Source organism: Nelumbo nucifera, chromosome 3, assembly GCF_055504915.1.
Source record: "Nelumbo nucifera cultivar China Antique chromosome 3, China Antique-T2T, whole genome shotgun sequence".
NCBI classification, from domain to species: Eukaryota; Viridiplantae; Streptophyta; class Magnoliopsida; order Proteales; family Nelumbonaceae; genus Nelumbo; species Nelumbo nucifera.
Window position 1 is genome coordinate 72,213,637 of NC_142651.1, and position 24,632 is coordinate 72,238,268.

Below are 24,632 nucleotides of genomic sequence, written 5' to 3' on the forward strand. Positions count from 1 at the left end.
TGAATAGGTGGGCTTCGCTTGTTCCCATATCTCACAAGCAGTTTCAGCCCACATAAAAGTCTTCCTTACTTGTGGCAGCATTGAAACCAAGAGCCAAGACATCACCATACTATTCTCTTGGTTCCACCTATCATACTCAGCACTTCCATACTTCGGTTCCTTCACTCTCCCATTGATGTATCCTATTTTCCCCCTAGCAGTGATATAGAGTTTTATTCCCCTAGACCACTCAAGGTAGTTTAGACCATCAAAGGGAATAACAGCCATGGGAAAGCTCATATCCATTCCCCCACTCACTCCATTGTGGCTCCCTGAAATCTCTGAAGTAGCAGAATTCTCAGATGACATGGTCAAACAGATAATCAGTCCCAAACACCGGACTTAGGACCCCTCCTTACTCCACAAAACACTGCTCCACTCAGTCCACACCCACACACTTGGGTTTAAAAAACCAGGTTGAGCACAAATAGCACCAAATCCAGGACAAAACAGAGGTAGTATTCGGCAGATTTCAGACCTGTACAGTTTTAACAGTCCCAACCTACCAGAATTCCAGAATGTCTAATAGCCATTAATCGGCAGGAGAGATTCTTATCACTTATAATCCAATCGAATCATTGAGATGACAGGCCATCCTTGACCTACAGTTGTCTTAACATATGAACAGGATCACACGATCCAAGAAAAACAGGGGTATACAGATTCGACAGCATTCAGCCGCCCAGATTCATATGGTTTTCACTCGGTACATGACCAAGGAGGGTAAAGAAGAGAAAACGGGAGAACTATACCAGTTGTAGAGCTGTTTTTTCAGTCCAGGTTCAGATTTTTGTTCCGCCCAAGTTCAGCAAGTCTGTTCGATTTGTTCTCTCAGTAAAGGTTGTTCGATCTGCTCTCTTTAATCAGTATTCCCGCTCTGATACCATCTTGACAGTATGGCCGGCCAGAAATAAAAGAAAGAGAAGAGAAGAGAAGAGGAGAAGAAGAGAAGAGAGAAGAGAGAAGGGTTTTGCAATGTAACAGTGCTGGCGGCGCCAGCCTTTATTTTAATATATATAGGGCGGCAGAAATAACAAGGGAAAAGACCCTTGTGCCCCTGAGTACAATATCAGCCATAACAGAAAGGAAAAAACGAAATAAAAGAAACACTTTAACTAGTCAAACAGACCCTAACATCAACAACTGAATTATTTTAACAGAGCAAGAGGTGCTATTTTAGCTATGGGGGCCCATATCTTGCCACTACCATCAAGGTTGAGTTTAGAACTCAACAGTTGTCTTTACATGCCGGATATGGTTAGGAATTTAATTCCTTTATCAGTTTTAGATAGTGAAGGATATACTATTTCCTTCAAGAACTTTAGTTCAATTTATTTTGGAAATCAAATTTTATTGTTCTAGCATTGTAATGGATGGTATATATCTCATCAACTTTCATGGTTCCCTAACTTCTTTAGTAAAAAGAGCATGATAACACTATTTCCATTCCTAAAAGGTGAAGAGAACAAATAAATCCCAAGTATATGTGGCACCTGAGACTAGGTCATATCAAAGAGGACAAGATGAACAATTTGTGTAAGGATGGACAATTAGGTCCATTCAACTTGAGCCCTATCCAACTTGTGAAACATGCCTTCTAGGAAAAATGACCAAGCTATCCTTTGAAGGATATGGGGAAAGGGTTGTAGATATACTTGCTATCATACATAGTATGTGGGCCCCTAGGTGTAACTACTAAAGGCGGATATAACTACTTCATTACCTTCATTAATGATTACTCACAGATGTGTCTAAAGCCTTTGAAAAGTTCAAAGAATTCAGAAATGAGTTAGAAAAACAAACCGAAAATAGTATTTAAGGTTCTTTGATCAGATCGGGAAGGTGAACACCTTGGTTTCGAATTCTTGGATCACCTAAAGGAAAATGGAATTATCTCACAATGGACTCCACCAGGTACACCCAAATTAAATAGAGTATCTGAAAGAAGAAATCGCATGTTGGACATGGTGCGGTCCATGTTGAGTTACATTGACCTCTCAATATTGTTATGGGGATACCGATATGCCCTACTTACCACAACTTATATACTGAAGAGAGTGCCTCCAAATCCATTCCTACTACACCCCATGAGATGTGGTTTGCTAAGAAGCCAAGTCTTAAATGGAGTATCTGAAAGGAGAAATCGCACTATGTTGCACATGGTGCAATCCATGTTGAGTTACACTAATCTTTTTTTTTTATCAATAACTTTGAAACTATTTTGATTAAAATACTTTAAGATACAACCATAAGTTACAAAAGAAATCAGCATAGTAAGCTGACCCAGTACAGAATTACAAATGTGCCCAAAACATATATGTTCTTTGAACCCCTTGCTTTGCTAAGCTATCTGCCAAACTGTTGGAAGATCTCCTTACCCATCCCACCTGAATTGACATGTTCCTTGACATCCATTTAAATCTTCTGAAATCATTCTTCAACTGCCATGTCACCCCTTCCCCTTTCTGCAACCATTTTATCACAGTTTTTGAATCTCCCTCGATGATCAGTCTATTGATCCCCAACTCTTTAGCAATCTCAACCCCATATACTGCAGCTAGAAACTCTGCCCTTGTCACATCACCTACCTCCACAGGACCGGAGTACAGGGCAATGGTGGAACCATTTTCGTCTCTAATGGCCCCCCAATACCTGAAGGGCCTTGGATACCCACACAACTCCCATCAAAGTTTAGCTTCTTCCAACCATCTGTTGGAGGGGACCAAGTCTCAACAAACTGTCGTCTCATAGATGATGAAGCAGCAATAAGTCCCCAAACCCTGAAGAAATCTTCGACCTTAAAGGCTGAAAACAGCTTCAAACTTTTTACCCAATGAGCCACCCTCAATGTTATTGCTTCAACCAAGGCTTCCTTGCCTTTTTCTTTACTTTCAAAGATCCTATCGTTTTTTTCCTCCAAGATGTTCCAAAGTATTGCTGCTCTAGTACACCTCCAAAGAATCCTTCCCCTCCTTGTCATACCACTGATACCATTAGGGTTGAATAAGTCTTTCACCCTGTTAGGAGAGGACCACCTGCACCCAAAAAGGGAAGTAAACCAATTCCACATAAAACTGACAAAAGGGCAAGATATAAGAAGGTGGAAAACAGTCTCACCATTCAATTTACACAAGACACACCAATTAGGGACAAGCACCAATTTGGTCTTTTCCTTTGAAGTACATCAAAGGTGTGAATACAACCATGAGAAACTTCCCAATAGAAAGCACTGATTTTAGGGGGGATAGGAGGGCACCAAATTTCTTTGACTGGAAATTGAACAGAAGATTGTGTGGCAACCATCAAATGAACAAAAGATTTACAAGAAAAGGACCCTACAGCATTAGGACCTCACATTCTAGAATCTGACCCACCTTCCCCCAAACAAGCTAAACTCAACAATCCCAACAGCTCGGACACTGCAAGAAGTTCAAACTCTCTAAGGTTCCTGTTAAATCCAAAGTTCCAATTCAACCCTGGAAGATGAGATGGCTGACTTAGGAACTCTGAAATAGGCTTACCCTTGAACCTGGAAAGGTCATAAAGAGAAGGAAATTTCTCACCCAACGGAATATCACTGATCCACACATCCTCCCAAAATCTGATTTTTCTACCAAAAGACAAGTCATACCTGATAAAATTTAGGAAAGTAAGGAGAACATCATGGATGGCCTTCCAGAGAGCAGCCAAGTTAGCCCTATGGAGACATCTAGCATCCCATCCGTTGCTCGACATGCCATGAACACTTGCAACCACTCTGTGCCTTAATTTCTCATTTTCATTCGGAAACCTCCAAAGCCATTTGCTAAGCAAAGCCTGATTCTTGAGTCTAACATTCCCTATTCCCATACCCCCTTGCTCTTTCAATTTCCTCACCTTTTCCCATCTAACCAAATGATCCTTCTTTTTTTCCCCAGGCTCCCAGAGAAAATCCCTCATGATTTTTTCAATTTTCCTCACTATCCCTTGTGGCATCCTAAACACTGACATGTGGTACACTAGGAGATTTGCTAAAGTGGATTTAATTAGGGTTATTATCCCCCCAATGAGATATAGTTCCTTTCCATGCCGCCAAACGTTTCTCAATCCTTTCCACTACCGGAGACCAAAAGCTAGCGAATTTAGGGTTATCTCCAAGGGGTAAACCCAAATATTTCATTGGCCGCTCACCTTTCTTGCAGCCTAGGGAATTTGCCAGAACTCTCACTTCATCCTTTTCGACATTGATTCCAACCAATAAACTCTTTGACCAATTAATCCTCAAATGAGACATCCTCTCGAAGAGTTTCACAACCAACCTCAAATTTTCTACTCCCTCTTGCTTTCTCCATCACAAAAAATAAGAATATCATCTGCGAATTGTAAATGAGTGACTAGCACATTATCCCTCCCAATTGACCAACCCCTGAATAATTGCACACCATTTGCTTTTGAAATCAATTTGCTTAGGGCTTCAACAATCAGAGTAAATAGAAAAGAAGAAAGAGGGTCACCCTCCCTAAGTCCACAAAATCCTTCAAAGAAATCATACACTATCCCATTAACTATTACTGAAAAGTGACTTGTTTGTAGGCATCCCATGATCCACTTACACCACAAATTTCCAAATCCACATTTTCTCATAATTTCAATCAAGAAATTTCAATCCACTATGTCATAGGCTTTTTCCAGGTCTAGTTTGATAGCCACTCCCTTTTTCTTTTAATCTCTTATGAGCCTCCACGCATTCATTGGCAATTAAGATTCGATCAATAATCTGTCTATCCTACACAAAAGGCCCCTTGAGCTTGAGAAACGATTGGGGAGATCACCTTTTTAATCCTCAGAGACAACACCTTTGCTATCCACCTTATAGATACTAGTGACTAGACTTATTGGCCTGAAATCCCCTAGTTGGTTGGCATTAGTTTTCTTTGGGATTAGAGATAAAAAAGTAGAATTCATTCCCGAACTTATCACCCCTCTCCTATGGAATACATTAAACACTCTGATCAAATCTCCTTTAACTATGTCCCAACAATCTTGATAAAATGCCATAGTGAAACCATCTAGTCCTAGTGATTTTGATCTATTCATAGAAAAGATAGCTTCCTTGATCTCTCCCTCTTCAAACCTTTTTTCCAAAAATTAGACTTCAGACTCCTCCAAAGTCTCCCAAACAATGCCTTCAATCCTCCACCTTTCAATTAAGGGTCTTCTATAAATAGACCTAAAATGCTCTAACAATGTTTTAGCATTCTCCTCTTGGTCCGTAATCTCGTTTTCCCCCACTACTAAAGAAGTAATCATGCACTTTCTTCTCCTTCCATTTGCAATGGCATGGAAGAATTTTGTATTTCCATCTCCTTCTTTGACCCATCTCTCTCTTGACTTTTGCTTCCAGCATATCTCCTCTCTCAATAAGGTCTCCCCTAACTCTTTCTTCAAATTCCATCTCAGCTCCTTTTCACCTTCAACTAGAATTCCTTCTACCTCTTTTTTATCTAATGCCCCTATTTGAGAAATCAAATCAGCTTTCTTATCCTCCAATCTCCTAAACTTCTCCCTATTCCACTCCTTGATCTCCTTTTTCAACAATTAAAGCTGCTTTAGGAACTTTTGTCCTTCTCACATTGTAGGTACAGCCATACTATTCCACCAAACCTTGACTTTCTCTTTAATTTCCAGATGAATGAGCCACATATTTTCAAATCTGAATGGAGTTGAGCCACCATCACTGATTCTCTCAAACAAACAGATAGGCCAATGATCTGAGGTGATTCTTGGTAAATTTCTCCCAATTATCCCTAGCCAATGCTCTTCCCAGTCAGGTGAAACTAAAAACCTATCAAGCTTGGAAAGTATAGGGATGTTTGAAGGTTTAACCAAGTATAACAGGATTGCCCCAAAGGAATATCTCTTAACTCAAAAGCTTCAATAAAAGAATTAAACTTTCTCATACTCATTATAGTTCTTCCTCTACCCCCAGTTGTCTCACTCACAAACCTTACTACATTGAAGTCTCCCCCTAAACACCAAGGTCCATCCCAAAGTCCCCTAATGTCCCCAAGCTCCTCCCATAATTTCTTCCTTTCTTTATATGAGTTTGGCCCATAGACATTCATGAGAACCCATTCAAAACCGTCTTGTACACCCTTCAGCTTAATAGAAACTGAGAAATGGCTTACCAATTCTTCCAAACACTGGACTACTTCTCTCCACATTGTTATAATACCCCCTGATGCACCCCAAGAGGGAGCGAAGCTCCGGTTAATATTCCTCTCTCCCCACAAGCTTCTTATCTACTTCCTGAATTTTGGATTCTTAAATTAGAACGAAGTCCGGTCTCTCCTTCCTCAATGCCTCTTTGACTACTCTTTTTGTAATTTTTCCTAATCCCCTTATATTCAAGCTAATAATCTTCATGATCACACCAAATACTGACCCCAGCCCTGCCCTAGCCTATAGACCCCCTCTCCTTCTCCCTCCCCTAGCACTGAACTCCTTATCCCCTTCTACATCACTAATGAGTTTTTCAACTTCATTTAGCTTTCTTCTCCTCTTGCCCCCTTTTTCTTTGCTTACCTTATTTTGAGATTCCTTTTCCTTAATTTTTTTCCACTTTCAACCCCATTTTATCAGCCAAAACCACCACTGGGTCCTTTACACACTGATCTTCTTGGCTTCTTTTACTATCCCCCGCCTCCTTTTCTTCCTTCCCCTTAACTAAGACCCTCCCAGCCTCCTCATCACACTCACCTTCTTGGGATTGAATCCTTTTAGTGGTTTCTTTTTCCCCTTCTGTACCTATCCCTCTATCAGGCCCTGCTCCTTCCTTAGCCTTCTGCCTTCTTTCACCCCTAGCCTCAGCCACACCCACCCCTTCTTTCTCTCTCATTATCTCTCTCACATCACCCACATCTCCTAATCCCCTACTCATCTCTCCTTCTTCTGGCAAATTCATGGGCAAATCATAAACTTGGATGGGATATAACAAAACTGTAGGACCAACAAAACACATATTAGCATCAAAAACTTATATACTAAAGAGAGTGCCTCCAAGTCCTTTCCTACTACACCCCATGAGGTTTGGTTTTTTAAGAAGCCAAGTCTTAATCACATTAAGATTTGGAGATGCCTGACTTTTTCAAAGAAACTTAAGAGGGACAAGTTGGAAGCAAGAGTTGACAAGTGTAGGTTAATTGGATATTCCAAAATGTCATCTAGGTACTACTTCTATTTCCCTAGTGACCAAAATGTCTTGGTCAGAAAACATGTTGTTTTCCTTGAAAAAGAGTTTATTCAAGAAGGGGGCATAGGGAGGGAAGTTCAGTTCAAGGAGTTATCATGAGCCTCAAAACCTACAACATCCCATGTACACATTGTACCCGTAGGTAGATCTAGTAGAGTTTCTTTCCCTTCGAAAAGATTTGATTTCATCCATGTGAATGTAGAAAAAAGTTTTTCGAGGAGAAAGTGATCATGGAGATGATACTACTAGCTATTAGGAAGCAATGTCAGACATCAATGTGGAAAAGTGGCTTGGAGCCATGAAATTCGAGATAGATTCTATATACTCTAACAAAGTTTGGGATCTTGTCAACCCTCAAGAAGAAATAGTTCCTATTGGATGGAAATAAGTCTTCAAGAGAAGGATTGGCTCAGATAGATAGGTAGAGACATTTAGCAAGGCTAGTTGCACAAGGGTATCGTCAAAGACAAGGAGTTGACTATGAAGAAACCTTTTCACTAGTAGCCATGTTACAATCTATTAGGATTTTACTTGTGATAGAAGCATATCACAATTATGAGATTAGGCAAATGGACGTGAAGACCGCTTTTCTCAATGGTTACATTGAGAAAGATATTTATATGGAGCAACCAAAAGGCTTCACATCCAATGACCATAGTCATAAGGTATGCAAACTTAAGAGATCAATTTATGGATTGAAGCAAGCATAACGGGTATGCAGTTTTTGTTTCATAATTAGGGTTTCTATGCACCACCATGGGTGTGATCTTGGTTATTCAAGATTCTTTAAAATTTTTATTTCCACTACATCAAGAAAACAAAGGATCCACTAGAATCTCACACAGCATGCTAGATGCATGTGAAGGCAATATCATCCAAATAGTTGTTTTGGTTATATATGATTACATCTATACAATTAGGGTTGCAACTTGGGTGGGCTTGGGTTGGACTTTTGCCAAAATTTCATTGGGCCCAGCTAATGTAAAATGTTATCTCAGGCCAACCCAAGTTGCACCCTTACAAACAATCCAGCAAGCTTCTTATGGGGCATTAACTATATTGAGGAGCCACTACCAGGTGCAATGGTAAAATTTCAAGTAGACAAGTTTGAGAACATGCAATACAAATCTGACAACAGCCACTTTGTACAAAAATTGCCAAAGGTTGGGTCCTCATCCAATCCATCCCTCCCAAGACCCTAGAAAGCTAGACCATTGTTTGGTAATAGCCATTTTCATTAACCATATATTGACTTAAAAGGGAAAAAGACGAGAGTAGAGAACTTCAACTTCACAAGCTCAAGGTTCATTGAATCATCTGGATGAACTACTTTATATAAATATTTTATTACCAGCTAATTGTGGGCCCAACACCGTTCTCTACACCATGAACATGTCAAAGAAACTACTAATTGTTCTTGTAATCTATGTATGGAAGTTAAGAAATAATTACCATTTGATATTTAGGCTTGACTTGTGACTTTGAAAGAATGCAATGGAAGTATGGCTTATCTGAAAGATAAAACAATCCCTCATCTTTCCTCATGGTAGACTCTAGTTCAGGTTGAGCTTGAATCCCAGGCTAATGGTGTTCTGGAGATTGTGAGTATTTCCTTTTCTTACCTACCAAAAATGAAAGAAATGACTCCAATAAGAATTAGTAAACAGGCTAAAACTTTCTCATTATTATTTAACATTACAAAATGTGTTTTTTAACTATAAAAGACATATTGACATAGTAATATATGTACACCTTTATAATTTTCATGTTCAAAGAAACAACTAAGGATGTCAATGTCAGTACCACTTGCCAAAGGATCTAACTGCAAGATGTATCTAAAATTATCGATGGTGTTAGACATTGTATGCCCTTAGCTCCAATCAGATAGATGTACACAAACATTTATCAGTAAATGAATAAAGTACATTATTGTTTCATGTTCTCATTGGTGTGTTTCTATGAATTACGCCTTAAACTAGACACTTATGAGACTCGTGTTAGTTTGCAATGTTCTCAGCCATTGGATAAACTTGGGAAGTTTATCCTGACAACCTGCCGAATTGGTGGAGCAGCTTGTCTCAACTACGAGAGTTAGACCCCAAACACAACAAATGGGTGTTTGGAAGAAACATTGAACCTGGACCAATTTCCAGTTATTCCCTAGACCTTGAAGATAGATGGGCAAAACTGGAAAATTGCACTTAACCCCAGACTTGATTATAAAACTATACTAGGTTTTCGACTGAACTGTCTTTCATATGCCAACTAGTGAGATCCATCAAGGATCAAATATCTGGGTATGTTAGGGCTACCTGAGTATGTGATTATAGTAATAGGATCACCCCCTTTGTTAGACAAAGAGAGTATCAGGATTTACACTCTTTGATGGAAACTTAAATTGTCAATAGTGGATTTCAATTGTATTTGAAATACAATTTGCAAAATGTACTTATATGTTATATTACTATTTTAAGAAAAAGGTTTGCAAAAGATTTTAATCTCAGGATCCATCCGAGCAAAGAATGTGACATTGCATTTTGCAGTCAGGAAAAATGTCCTTCCCTATGGCAATGTTTTGATGATAATGGGCCAAGAGGTTAGGTGTAAGAGACAATTATAAGGTTAATTAACTGATGGGCTTTATCTTAAATGAGTTCGTTATCCTTGAGTGTTCATAGGGTGGTTAATCCAAGTATCATTTGTGTAAACGTTGGGCCCAAGCTGAGCCCAAGCTGATTAGGTTAGGGGTTCACTGCCCCTAAGCGGTGAATTTGGCCTAACCTCTTCCAAAGGTGGGATTCAACCTTTATGGACTTATGTGAGACCTTTGTGGGTCTCACACCAAAAACTATTTAGGCCCAGAGAAGCTATGCAATACCTTGGGACGTGAACCATTAAAGAAAATGAGGCTAAGGTGAAGGGAAGGGAGATCCATCATATGGATGGCCGAACCATGCAAGGTGGTTGGGCGAAATTTCAAAAAATTTCTTTCTCCCTTCCAGGAATCCTACTCCCTATTTTAGAAAAACTGCATTTTTCAAGGTTCGTTATTGAAACACAATTTTGAAACAAAAATTAAACTTCTTCTCAAAGTTGGTATATAAAGACAATCTTTAAGTGTAATTATTCCTTCTCTGAAATACAAATCTACAGTTCTTATAGTTGTAGCTGCAACTGTTGCAAAAGTCCCCAAGTATAGCATCACTTTTTCGTCACTCAACCTTCTGTTTGTCGTAAACCTCTACAATGTGTTACATGCATGAGTAGAAGCCCCGAAGTCAATACACCAAGAAGCAAAAGTGACTAACAAATTGGTTTCTATGACCAAAGATTCGAAATTACCTTGCTTCTTGGTCTCTAGATACTGAGGACAGTTCCTCTTCTAGAGACCAGTCTGCTTGTAGAAATGACATGCATCTAATGCCTTGTCCTTTTTTTGCTTTTTAGGCTTGCCAGCTTTCTTCTGAGGCTTCTTCTTAGCCTTACTCTTTTTCTTGCCCTACTTGCCACCTTCAACAAGCATGGCTATCGGTTTGTCCTTTATTAGTGAATTTAAGACGGCATCAATCTTGGTGTCATCATCTAGCCCAAAGCCAAGAGCCTCTAGTTCATTGATGTAGCCCATCATCTTAAGACAATGGTCATGAACCTGTTGGTTCTCAAACATTTGTGTGGTCATAAACAACTTTAAGACCTTTTGTTGAGTAGAACGATTCTGCTCTTCATACATCGTCCTTAGACTATCCATGGTATCCTTGGACACTTCGATCTTATCAAACCGTCTTTATATCGGATTGTCTAAGGAGGCTATGATATAACACCGGGCAAGAGAATTCTTCTCTTCCCATTCTTGATATTCCTTCTTACGGGACTCGGAAGCCCTGTCACCCAGACGTTCTAGTGCAGGGTTTTTGGCTACCTTGTCCAATTTCTCGAACGTCAAAACCAACATAAGGTTACGGAACCAGTCAGCTTAATTTGGTCCCTTAAGTTTGTTATCATCCAATAGTTTGGCGAATTGTCCGTTTGTCATTTCTGATAAAAGGCAAAATATTAGTCCACGACTTAAAATTGATTCATGTTATTTACATAGAAAGGGCTTTTATCTATGTTCCATTTCCATTTCTCAATCTCTAAGATTTCCCTCCTATCTCAGTGACGGAGACGTGATTATGTCTCTGGAAATGAGGGAAATCACATAGGTGTATGGAGCCAACTATTTCAACTACAAAGCCCCACCACTTTCTGTAAAGGATCATATCCACTCATCTTATGAGCTTTCCTTTTGGCCTCTGTCAGATAAGGTTCATTGCCATTTTACCTTTCTGTCTAGTAAGTGCTGACCCGTCATATTTGCGGACCCTAAGGTACCGTGAGAGAATCTTCCATTTTAGGATAGGCCCCTCCCACATCGGTTTATGACACCCCTATTATCTTATGAAGCAATCAAACAAATTGGATCAGCAAATGGATAGCCCAATTTTATGGTGCATCTCCTTATTACTAATATAGCCCATCTTCATGCTAATGACAGAAGGCCTTTAGAAAATTCATCATATGAATCTCCCTATTACATGCACTTATATATCTGGAGGGAACAAGTTGAAACGACCCTATATCTAATTTAGGTCAAACCAAAGTGGATCCCACTGACTTTCTTAAAGACAGATTCAAATGGGCCCAAAACGGGCTAGGGTTCCGCACAGTTCCTCTTGGGGAGGAAGCTGATCTGGGGCCCATTGAGAAGGGAGACCATCCAATGATCTTTAGGGCACCATGGCAATGATGTGCATTCAGCCATGGTGTTCGTAAAGAGCTACTCACATTTAAACATGGGCCAAGTAATTACGGCCCATGTATGGAATACATTCAGCACATCACATACATCCACATGCATGAAATTGATCCAATCAATCAAATAGATTGTAAACCCTAATTAATTAAAGTTAACACATTATCAGCCCATTAAGGCCATGTATTATCTAATAATATCTAGGTATATGGGCTAAACTGCAAAAAGCAGTTCGGCCCATATAGTTGTTATGCTGAAAATGGGCTATAATCTTACTTTAACTTAGCAAAACTGGGTTTTACAGGGGTGGGGCGAATTGCATCATGTGATGGGGCATCAAACCCTTGGCCCACAACAGAATTTGGGTCACCTAAAACGTAACCCATGGGACTGAGAATAGACCTCATCAAACCATGGGTTCGGTCCAACCAATTTGGACCAAACTAGGTCAAATTCGGCCAAGGGTTTGGTGTCCAAAACATTTTGCAATTTTCAAGAATATGATCTAAAATTAATTGCAGCCAAAAAAGACAATCAAGATTAGCAAGAATACATAATCAAGGGGTTGTAGTGTGAGGATCTTGGACAATCTGCAAACCTACAAGAAAAAGATTAATCGCAGATAACAGATTTATTTTCTACAAATCGCAGATTGCAGATCTTGTATCTGCTAGATTTCTTCTTCTCTGCGCTCTTCAGCAAGTCTTCCAATGTAAAAAAAAAATAGAAAAACCTAATTTTCTATTAATTACATCAGATCGAATCCTATACATTTTGTCTAAATATATATATATATATATATATATATATATATATATATATATATATATATATATATATATATATATATTTACAGACCAAAATAATAGAATAAAGAATCCCGGGTGCGCAGATCTTGGCGCCATAAAAGATTTCAATCTCCATCACACATACAGCCCAAATATTCAAGAAACAATCGCAGAACCATTCCATAATTATAACAGAATAATAAAGAATTAATTTTCAGATCATACGCCCAAAAACTAAAAATCGAATTCTCAAAAAACTGCCAGTTTGCGCAAATCGGGTAGAACAGTTTCTGCCCATTTGTGCAAGTTCAGATCTAGTCTAAATTTGGTTCAAGACTTGAACCTAGCTCTGATACCACTGAAGAGAAGGGAGATCCATCATATGGATGGCCGAACCATGTAGGGTGGTTGGGCGAAATTTCAAAAATTTTCTTTCTCCCTTCTGGGAATCCTAATCCCTATTTTAGAAAAACTGAGTTTTTCAAGGTTCATTCTTGAAACAAACCGGACCAGATCTGTAACCAAAATAAAGGGAGGGATATACCTGATACGGAATCCACAAACGTAGCTCCCAACGTAGGTGTTCACGCCCAACGAGGTCACCAAATTCTACCTCCACTGAAGACGACACAGCTTGAGATGAAGCAAGAATTGCAATCCTTCAGCAAGGATCACACAAGGGAGTGTGAGCACAACTTCAAATTTGATTTTTCTAGCAAAAATCAGAATCAAGATCAAATCTTGATCAGTCCAAGATTCTAGAGATCGAATAGGGTAGGGCGGTAAGAACAGAGGAAAGAATTGGATTCAGAAAAAGTGTTTAACAGAAGGAATTCGCCCTCTATTTATAACCTCTCAAGATCAACATCCTAATCCTATTAGGAAAGAGTTCTTTGATACAAATCTTTATTTGGATCTGAACTCTTAAGTGGATAAGACTTATCTTATCCTCTTGCTGATCCAAATCCAATTCAACATGGGCCTTTAGGCCCATTAAGTTATCAGGCTCACTTCCTTTTTAATTGTTGGTTGACTTGGCTCTCTTTGTATGGTGTGGGACCCTAACATTGATCTCCACAAAAGCCATATGGGTTCAGCCTAGCCTCTATTACAAGGCCTGGCTGAATTCACTACTGAACACAGTGAACCCCTGAGCCCATCAGTATGGAGGCCGAAGGACTATGGTCTTAAGTGAGATTAGCCTATCAGGTCTATAAGCCCTAAATGGTCTTACACTTAACCTCTCAACCCATAATGATCAAACACTGCCCGACAAGAGAGGACCTCTCCCTCGGCTGTAAGGTACAGTGTCGCGCTCTCTACTCAGGATGGATCCCAGGAATTAAAACCTTTGCAAACCTTTTTCATAAAAACAAAATATATATATATAAATATATTTTGCAAAACAAATCTCAAACAAGTTTGAAATCCACTATCGGCAGTTTAGGTTTCCATTAGAGAGAGTGTTGTCCTTGATCATTCACTTTGTTCGACAAAGGGGTTGATTTTGTCACTATGATCACCTACTCAGGTGAATTCTCGAACTGTCCCAACATACCCAGGTTTTGACCCCCGCAAAGGATCGCACTGATTGGCATATCAAAGACAACCCAATCCAGAACCTAGTACAATACCATAATCGATTCTAGGGGTTAGGTGTAACTTTCCAGTTTTGCCCATTTGTCTCCAAGGTCCAGGGCATAACTGGAAAATGGTCCAATTCAGAGTTTCAAGCAAACCCACTCTACATGTGCTTCGGGTTTCACCCTAGCAGCTGAGACAAGCTAGCCCAACCCACTTGACAGCACATTATTGTCAGCCTTATCAGGAAAAACCTCCCAGGTCTATCCAACGGCTGTGAACATTCTAAACTAACACGAGTCTCATAAGTGTCCAGTTTATGGGTAATTACACGAAAACACACTAGATATAACATGAATCAATTATGTACTTTTATTCATTTACAATAAATGTCAAATGTACATCAATCTAATTGGAGATAAGGGCATACACTGTCTAACATAAGGCCCATTACTAATATGATTAGTTATGAGATCGCATGACAACTTAAGTTGTCATGTGACTTGGGTTGAAAATGGGTATAGATCTGGGTATGGAGCACCCATTCTCTTATGAAGATAATGCTTATCAATTAAAGATAAAGTCCTAATCCAAATTTGATTTGGATTAGCACCTAATTAGATTAGGAGAGTGCTCCATATAAGAGACTGGAAGGAGAGGGACAATTTAACCCAGCTCTCCAATCTTTTGCTCTCTTCTCTTTTCCCTTGCCTCCCAAAAACCTTAATTCTAACCAACTGTGATAGGGGTTGATTTCCATCAATTCCCTACTATGTTTTTACAAGAAAAAGATCAAAGGATATCAGGTTCACACACCCACATCGATCCAAGCAAATCAGGGAACCGATTTTGTTGAAACGGTGTTATTGAATCGGCTTCACATATACACTGCGCCATCTTTAATTGAAGGTTGATTTTAAGACTGATATTGGGCATGAACTACCACACTAGGAGTTGTACACTATGGTCTCTATATAGGTATAATTTGTTAAAATTTGGGTTTTAAATCTGGTCCGGTTTAGTGCAAGATTGACCCCGAAATTTCAGATCTCAAAATCACCGAAAAATTGGTTCCCAGATTGGATTAGAAAATTTTGAAAATTCGGCTAGCCACCAAACCTGGTTCAGCCATGTGAAATCTGATTCCTAACCCTTCCAACAGATGGAACTAAGAATGGGGATCGCAAACAATAGGAAATTTGCATGGAAATTTTTGAAGAGAATGTTCAAATGCAACAAAATTAATTAGAACCAAGAATATCCAACCAATAAAAAACTCGTCAACAAATTTTAGAATATTAACACATTTAATTTCCATTTATTCAAACAAAACTTCATAAGAAATCAGAAACAAAATATATTTAGAAAAAGGAAAAGTTAAGGCAATATATGAGCTATTTAGTAGCACAATTGCATAAAGTATTAGATCACTCTACAATTACCTGTAACTCACTAGATTATGGAACATAAGTAATCACAACCTGAAATTTTGCAAGGTTGTTTTGTCAAGATAAAGACCCTATTGAACCAAGTAGAAGTAAATTGGACTTATCATCATTCATTTAATTCCTCAAAGAACATTAACTATCCTATTCTCTAGTAGACTAGACATATAGAAAGAGAATAGTATGTCCCACTCAAAAGCAAAATAGAAACAAATATAATTTTATTCTTTAGGACAAGAGCTTGACTTCTCAAAATTTGAGACTAGGATAGGGGTTAGTAGATAGAAAGCAAGGTCAATGGGTGGTGTAATGCCATGTGATTAGGCATCGTACACCATGTAATTTTCAATTCCTTCCTGCATCTTGCCTCTTCATTCTTCATATTTATATTGCAATCTGGTATGTTGTTACAATTCGATTACATTCTTGACTCTTGTTACAATGTGTTTACATCATTTTGTTTCTCATATAAGGGCCTGGGTTCCCCTGTTATAACAGTCCCCCCCCCCCCTCCCTGTTAAGCTGAACCTTGCCCTCAAGGTATGCGAGGAAATTGGTGTTGCAAGTGAGGGTAAGGCTCCCATGTGGCATCCTCCTATGGTAGATAAGTCCATACAACCAATGCTTCCAGTATTACATGAATGCCATTTTTGGCCCAGCAGAAGTCAATTATACATGATGGTTCTGTTTGCAAGTCCATATCAGCAATGAACTTAGGGAGGGTGGGTTGTGTGATTGCATGTGGCTTGAGGCAATTCTTTAGAACTAAAACATGGAAAACGGGGTAAACCTTGGAGTCTAATGGAAGATCAAGATGACAAACTAGTGATCCAATTCGTTCAACAATCTTGAAAAGCCCAAAAGAAACGTGGTGCTAGCTTGTTCCAATGTTATAGTGGAGAGGAATTTATATGGCAATAACTTTAGATAGACCATGTCACCAACCTCATAACTGACCTGGCGATGCCTGAGTGAGATTGTGGCATAGCTCCTTAAGTGTGGCATCCCGTTGCAGCAAATGGGTTTCTAGAGAAGCCACCAGTGTTGACCCTTATTCATATGGAAAAAGTGGTGGTGGGTCTCTGCCATATAATGCACGGCAAGGGGTATTATACCACCACTCTGGCCAATGTAACCAGGATGTCCATTGCCTTGGTTTGGACCTTGTGAAGCACCTTAAGTATGTGTCCACACATCAGCTGACCACCTCCTCTGTTTGTCCATCTGAGGGTGGTAGCTAGTGGATTTGTTCAAATGAACTCCTTGGAGTTTGCTCTCTCCAAAAGTTGCTAATAAAGATTGGGTCCCAATCTGAAACAATAAATTGTGAAAACCCATGAAGTTTGGCCACCTCTTTGATGAAGATTTCAGCTACTGTTGAGGCAGTGAAAGCATGGGCCAAGGCCAAGAAGTGGCTATTTTTGGTATCTATCCACCACAACCAAAATAACTGATTTTCCTACAGATATCGGTAAAGCCATGGCAAAGTCCATGGATATAGCTTCCCAAACTTGACTTGGAATGGGCAGTGGCTGCAATAGGCCCGCTGGTGATTGGGCCTCATATTTGCACTGCTGGCATACAGAGCATGCTGCTATGTGGCGTTGGATAGACTTTAGCATCCCCTTCCAATAGAATTGAGAAGATAGCCACTTGTAGTTGTGCAGCACCCCAAAGTGACCTCCTAGTGGGGAGTCATGGAAATAGCCCAACAACTCAAGTGGGCCGAATCTGATACTAGCATAATTGTCCTTGTAATACAGAATATTACCCTTGAGTGAGAAACCCGGTTTGGAGTGTGGATCTTGTACTAAATGGGCCTTAATTTGCTGAAGGTCCATACCATTTTCAGCACCCGATCTCAGTTGGTCCCACAATGTTGAAGTTGGTTGTAGTGGCACACAAATTGGTGTAAGTTGGGCTATGTAGTACTTGGCCGTCTTGACAGAGCATCTACCACCTTGTTGGAGGGCCCAGGCCGATAATCAAGTGATTAATCAAAGCCCATGAGTTTAGAAACTCAACACTGCTGATCTGGTGAGAGTATTTGTTGTTCAAGTAAAAACTTGAGGCAGTGATGATCAGTTCGGATGATAAATTTGCAGCCCAATAGATAGGATCGCCAATGTTGGACTACTAGTACCACCACTATTAATTCGCAAGTACACTGATGTGCTGCCTTATTGAGAAGATAAAGCCTTGCTGAAAAAGGCAATGGGTTGTCCATCTTGCATCAATGTTGCATCCACTATGAGACCCAAAGCATCACACTATTACAAAGGTTTTGGTGAAATCCGGAAGGATCAAAGCTGGTGGAGATGATACAGCTGTCTTGAGGGCCTCAAATGCTTCATGTGTTTTGTTGGACCAAGAGAAAGCGTCCTTCTTGAGCAAGGCTGATAGTAGAGCAGCAATCAGCCCATAACCTTTAATAAAGTGGCGTATCTTGTCAACCCCAGGAATGCCCACAAGTCCTTAATAGTAGCCAGTGGTGGCCATTGTCATATGCACACCACTTTTTCCAGGTCAGTTGATACTTTACCCTCTTCCACTACATGACCCAGGTAGTGGATACTTGATTGACCAAAGGCACATTTGGATTCTTTAGCATACAGCTTATTTTGTAACAAAATATCTAAAGTGTAACTAACAAATCCACCAAGTGTTGGGTCCAGTTAGGAATATATACAAAAATATCATTAAAAAACTAGAATGAATCGACGCAAATAAGGTCTGAATATGTCATTCATGAAACCTTGGAAGGTTGCCAATGTGTTTGTAAGATCAAATGGCATGACCAAGAATTCAAAATGGCCATCATGAGTCTGGAAGGCTGTTTAGGGGATATCGTCCACATGGACTCTAATTTGGTGATAGCCAGCCCTCAAGTTTAGTTTAGAAAAGACTTGGTCTTCCTTGATCTCATCAATTAGCTCGTCAATTACCGGGATTGGAAACCTGTCTTTAATTGTAATATTGTTAAGAGCTCGGTAATCAATGCAAAACCTCCATGACCCATCTTTCTTTTGAACTGGATAAATTTCTTAATTAACATCTCCTAGACTTGTTATTCAATTTCCTTTTTTTGAAAATAAGGATAGCGGTAAGGTCTTACATTTGTTGAAGGTGCTCCCGGAAAGAGAGGGGTCCTATGATCATGTTCCCATGATGGTGGTAATTCTGATGGCTCTTGGAAGAAAGCCGCATACCATTGCAGTAAATCTTTGAGTTGTTGCTGATAATTCTCTTGGCTCATGGCCCTATGGGCTTTGGATAATTCTGGGCTAGTATGGGTCTTGGCTGCCCTAGGTCTTGCCTGTCTTTGAGTAGAGATGAGAGGCTTGCTAGACCTAGTTTTCTCAATGGCTAACCATACAGGTATTGGATCCCGTTCTTCATAAAGTCCATGGTTAGACTGGCCCAATCACATAGCACTAGTCCCAATTGTCTTAACCACTGAATCCCTAACACAATACCTAGCCCACTCAGCTCCAAGGGGTAGAGGTCCACTATAAATTTTTGGCCCTGAATACTTATGTCATTACGGGTGCAAATAATGTCACATCACAGTGAGGTTCTATTGGCTACATGGACCTTGAATGCTACTATGGGCTGAATTGGCAACCCTAACTGTTTAACCAAGACGGTTGTCACGAAGTTTAGGGTGCTTCCACTGTTGATAAAGATTGTCACCAGCCAACCCTTCACCAAGCCTGAAACTCTCATGGTTTGGAGTGACGAGATGTGATTCAGTCTAATAAAAAACAGTAAAAATATTTTAGATTATAACAGAAGAGGAAGAGAAGAAGAAGAAGACAGCAAGAAGAAGGAAAGATGGAGAAAAAGGGAGACAGAAGGAGTTCGATAATCTCCTCTTCCACCTCTCTAATCTTTTATTAATCTTACTAAGATTAGATAAATTACAAGTCTGCCCTTGAGTGGGCGTCCACCTCATCAGCATACTTAGAAAACATAAAAAAGGACTAAAGGCCCATTAAGAACAAAACAACAAGGAAGAACTAACAATAAGATAGTAATGGGCTAGGGCCCATTCAGCCCAGTCTCTCTACACTCCCCCTCAAGCTAAGCATAGATATCAATCATGCCCAGCTTGCTTATATAGCGAATCATCTATCCTTTAGGAACACCTTTTGTCAAAACATCAGCCAACTATTCCTTTTTTTTTATCAATAACTGGAATTGATTAGATTAAAAGAATTTAGTTACAACGCTCCAAAGAGAGATAAATCTGCCAACTATTCTTCAGAAGCAATAAATGGCAGACAGACTTCTCCTAAAGAAACTCTCTCCCATATAAAGAGCCTGTCAACTTCTATGTGCTTAGTTCTGTATGCCGAACAGGATTATGTGCAATGTTGATAGCAGCTTGGTTGTCACAATATAGCATCATTGGCTTCTTAAGTCAATACCCAATTCTTCTAAAAGTGATCTCAACCACAAAAGTTCTGAAACTCCATGTGCCATTGCCCTATACTCTGCTTCAATCGAGGATCTAGCCACTACAGACTACTTCTTACTTCTCCATGATACAATGTTCCCTGCCACTATAGCACAATAACCTAAAATGGACCTCCTATCCTCAATACATCTAGTCCAATCAGCATCAGTGTATGCTTCTAGTTTTATGTGTCCATGCTTAGCAAACAAGATACCCTTCCCTGGAGTCCCTTCTAGATGACACAAAACCCTCTCAGCAATTGCTAAATGTGTATGTCTAGGAGAATGCATGAACTGACTAATTACATTGACTGCATAGGATATAATGGCCGAGTCATGCAAAGATATAATAAATTCCCAAGCAATCTCTAGAACACTCCCTTATCAGTCAATAGTTCACCATTAGTAGCTAATAGTTTATGATTGAAGTCTATAGGAGTGGAAGCTAGTCTAGCACCCAGTTTGCCAGTCTCTCTAACATACTTACATTGAGAAATGAAGATACCATTGGGGCCCTATGCTTGAGCAAGTGTTACTTCATCCTTGGCCAAAATATTATGTCTCATAATATCAAACTTGAGGTTAAGTCCTGTAAGAAACTCAAACACCCTGTTTCTTTCCACAAATTTTTTGAATGTCTCTGCATCCTTGGTACTCTCCCATACAACTGCTTCTATAACATCAATCTCCTACCATAGTGACTTCAACATTAAGTAGTAGACAGCTACACTCCCCTCCCCCTATTTTACATTTTTCACATCATTCTTCAACTTGTAGGCCCTTGCAACATTCAATTTCTGAGAATACATTACTATAACACTATCCCAAATCTCCTTGGCTGAAGTCATCCAAAGATAATGTTGACTTATGTGAAGCTGCATCCATTTCTCTATGTAGGATCAGTCTCTTCTGGTTTCTCCTTACTGCTCGTGAGAAACCCCAATTTACCTCTACTATAGACATGAATTTTTATAGATTGTGCCCCAGCCAAATAATTTGTTCCATCCAGCTTGATTGTAGTCACTCTTGTCAAAATGGAATCTACTAGACCAACCCCAAACACCAGGATCTACTTCATCTCACTTCCAGATTGCTCCATTGACCAAACAAAATTTAAAAAAAAAAAAAGAACAAGGTTTTCAAACTTCATAGACCTAACTGAGGTCAGTCCAACACTTAAAAGTCCCAAAACTAGGGTTTCACTACACTTGGCCTCCCGAGAGAAAGAGAAGCAGTAAGCGCTCCAACCAGAGCTTCCCGAACCTCTTCCAATTGTAACCGCCCACTTTTGATTCTCCAAACCCTCTACCAACTAGGCATAAAAGTTCTCTAAATAATCAGCAACTTATCTCTCCATACACTCTTCTAATCAAAGGGTGTATGGGAAAAGAAAAGAAAAACAAAAGAGAAGGAAGACCTGCTCTGATATCAAGATGTGATTCAGTCCAGTAAAAAACAGTAAAAATATTTTAGATTATAGTAGTAGAGGAAGAGAAGAAGAAGACAGCAAGAAGAAGGAAAGATGGAGAAGAAGGGAGAAAGAAGGAGTTTGATAATCTCCTCTTCCACCTCTCTAATATTTTATTAATCTTACTAAGATTAGATAAATTACAAGTCTGCCCTTAAGTGGGCATCCACCTCATCAGCATACTTAGAAAACATAAAAAAGGATTAAAGGCCCATTAAGAACAAAACAAGGAAGAACTAACAATAGGATAGTAATGGGCTAGGGCCCATTCGGCCCAGTCTCTATACATGATGAAAGCCCACCTAGTGCTTGGAGTGAAATTTCTAGTTTAATAGGCTGGATTTCTGTCAAGTCTTGCTTTTCTTGATCTATCATTCCTAGCAATCCCTCATTACCTTCATATTCCTCCCCCTTGATGTGTAGAACAAATGCTTGTTGTGTCTTACATCGATGGCCAGGCCCAAACTTTTCTTCACATTTTCAGCTCATGATAATCTCTTAAAGGGCATGAGAGGAAGAGCTAAGGTCAGTTTTCCCAATATGCTTCCTTCTTTATTGGGCCTTGTTATTGGCCCATCTGGCCTTGGTGGTTTCACTGTTGGAGCCCATGTTCAATGGATTCTCCTTGCCTCCGTTACCTTTTCTTCCTGGATTTGAGCAAGGTTTGTTGCATCTAATACAGTTGCAAGTTGCACCACCTTCACCTCTAGTCACAGTTCTTCCTTGAGGCCCTGCCACAAATGCCCTACCAAGGTCTCTCCTGCCATCCTTGCACCATGTTTACCAATCTTTCGAACTCCATCTGGTACTCTCTCACGTTGCTAATCTGCCTTAGTTTTGCAAGATTCTCATCAAAATCCTCATAACCTAAGGCTCTAAATCGTACACAAAGGGTGTTGGTGAAGTCCATCCAAGATAATCGTGGATGTCCTCACCGGTACCACTGGTACTAGAGGATTGCTTCCCCTTCTAGGTAGGGCTGCAAGGGCTACTCGATCATGTCCTAGTGTTTCATTGTATTCAAAAAATCTCTTGGACTTGTAGATTCAAGAAATCGGATCATCCCAAAGAAGATTGGAAAGATCATCTTGATGTTCTTGTCCGTACTTGAGCTTCCCTGTCTCCTACTGCCTTGGCTACCCTCCTTGCTCAACGTCCCTACCCACTTCTAGCATGCTCTATTCCAAATGGCATAGGACGATAGTCATTATTTCTTTGATTTCTCATACATCACTGGAGACACGGTGTAGCTCAACCCCACCTGACCAACTCTTGCCTTTGTGGCTCTTATTTGGCATCCAAGCTCTAATACCAAATTGTTAGGAATCTACCTAACTTTAGGTTCTTTCAAGGGAACCAACCTCCAAAGAAATTAGAGAGGGAGAGAGAAAGAGATGACTGGATGAATTCCTTCCTTGTTTATATTGCAATCTAGTAAGTTGTTACAATTCGGTTACATTCTTCTTACAATGTGTTGACATCATTATGTTATATTGTTGATGTGTACATCTCGTCTTATATACCTCATGCACCGGTTGCCTGTTCTTATATAAGGGCCGGGGTTCCCCTATTCTAACATTAAACCTCTCCTTCAATGGCTCAAAGAGGGCTGAGATGGGCCAAATTCATTCAGCCACCAACTCCACAAAGGAAGAGGGGTGAAGTTCTTTTCTCAAAGGGATTCTCTACTCCTCTTTTTGAATTAGGAGGTCATATGGGGCAGAGATACTAAGATACATCTCTCCCTCTGTTAACCAGTTAACCTAGACCCCTCTAAGTCCTACTTTTAAGGAGAAGGGGACAATCTTGAGATGGAACCCTCCCCCCTTCACCATCTCAAATGGGGGTCCTTTCACCATGCTAATACTGTTATAAATAGAACAGCGGGCTACAACATAGATCAGTCTTGAAACCAATAAAGAATACCCGTTCAATCACACAATAGCATTGCAATAAACCATAGGCATTCCTTCCCCCCTTTGCTTGAATGTGCTACAACACATGGCAGACTAAAGACACATTCCACAATTGAAGCTAGCAGAAAACAAACACTATTTCAATTGATAAAACATGCAGCACACGAAATGGTTTAAGCCATGCAGAATCTTCAAATAAATAATAATGCTTTGAAGCCAAGAGGCCATCGTGCATGTTGCAGTTCTAAACAACTTAATAAACAGACTAGATAGAGCTTCAAATGACTCAGCTATCCTTGCAAATTCTAGAAATAAAGGCTGCAATTATTCACTCCAAGGGCAGCCGAAACCAATAGAGGGAGATAATATTCAGGCCACACGGTGGTTTTTTATTTTTTATTTTTATAATAGATGAATCATTAAAGAGAAGCTGATAAAATCCAGAGATGCAGTAGGCAATAGTCAGGTCACACAGTGGTTATAACCATGTTACTCTTTTCCTTCGGACATATCACATTAAAACACAGAGATGAAATAGGCAATTCCAAAACCGAAATCATGGAGACGGCATCCATCCCAAATTGAAACATTTAAAACAGTGAATAGTGCTGTCAGTAATCGGTTCACAAGGGGAAAAATAAAAAGAGAGAGACTAGTAAATGAAATAACAAGAAACTGAGAAAGGAACAAGAAAAAGGATTAAGCATTGATCTAGTTGACACGAACAGCAGCATATAAATTTATTCAAGCAGAACGAGATATTTGCCATTGACTTTTATTCCAGCAGATTAGGGGTATCGGAGCTTCAAAGCCCTCTCATTGGTCATGCCTGAGGCATTTCGATGAGATACTGGACCTGAATATTGGCCTTTACAAAACAGCGCACTAGAGAGTCACAGCCGACCAAGCCCGCA

The 24,632-nt window shown here is 39.8% G+C and overlaps 1 protein-coding gene across 3 annotated transcripts in view; it reads right to left on the reverse strand.

Moving 5' to 3' along the window:
* Positions 1-24,632, reverse strand: part of LOC104589711 (B3 domain-containing protein Os04g0386900-like) — a 61,420-nt gene that overhangs the window by 36,207 nt on the left and 581 nt on the right. For all 3 annotated transcript variants that reach the window (XM_088899904.1, XM_088899903.1, XM_010248118.3), the window contains exon 2: positions 8,723-8,892. In XM_088899904.1, the coding sequence (XP_088756030.1) occupies positions 8,723-8,815 (93 nt within the window). In that variant the 5' untranslated portion in view covers positions 8,816-8,892. The remainder of the gene's footprint in view (positions 1-8,722; positions 8,893-24,632) is intronic.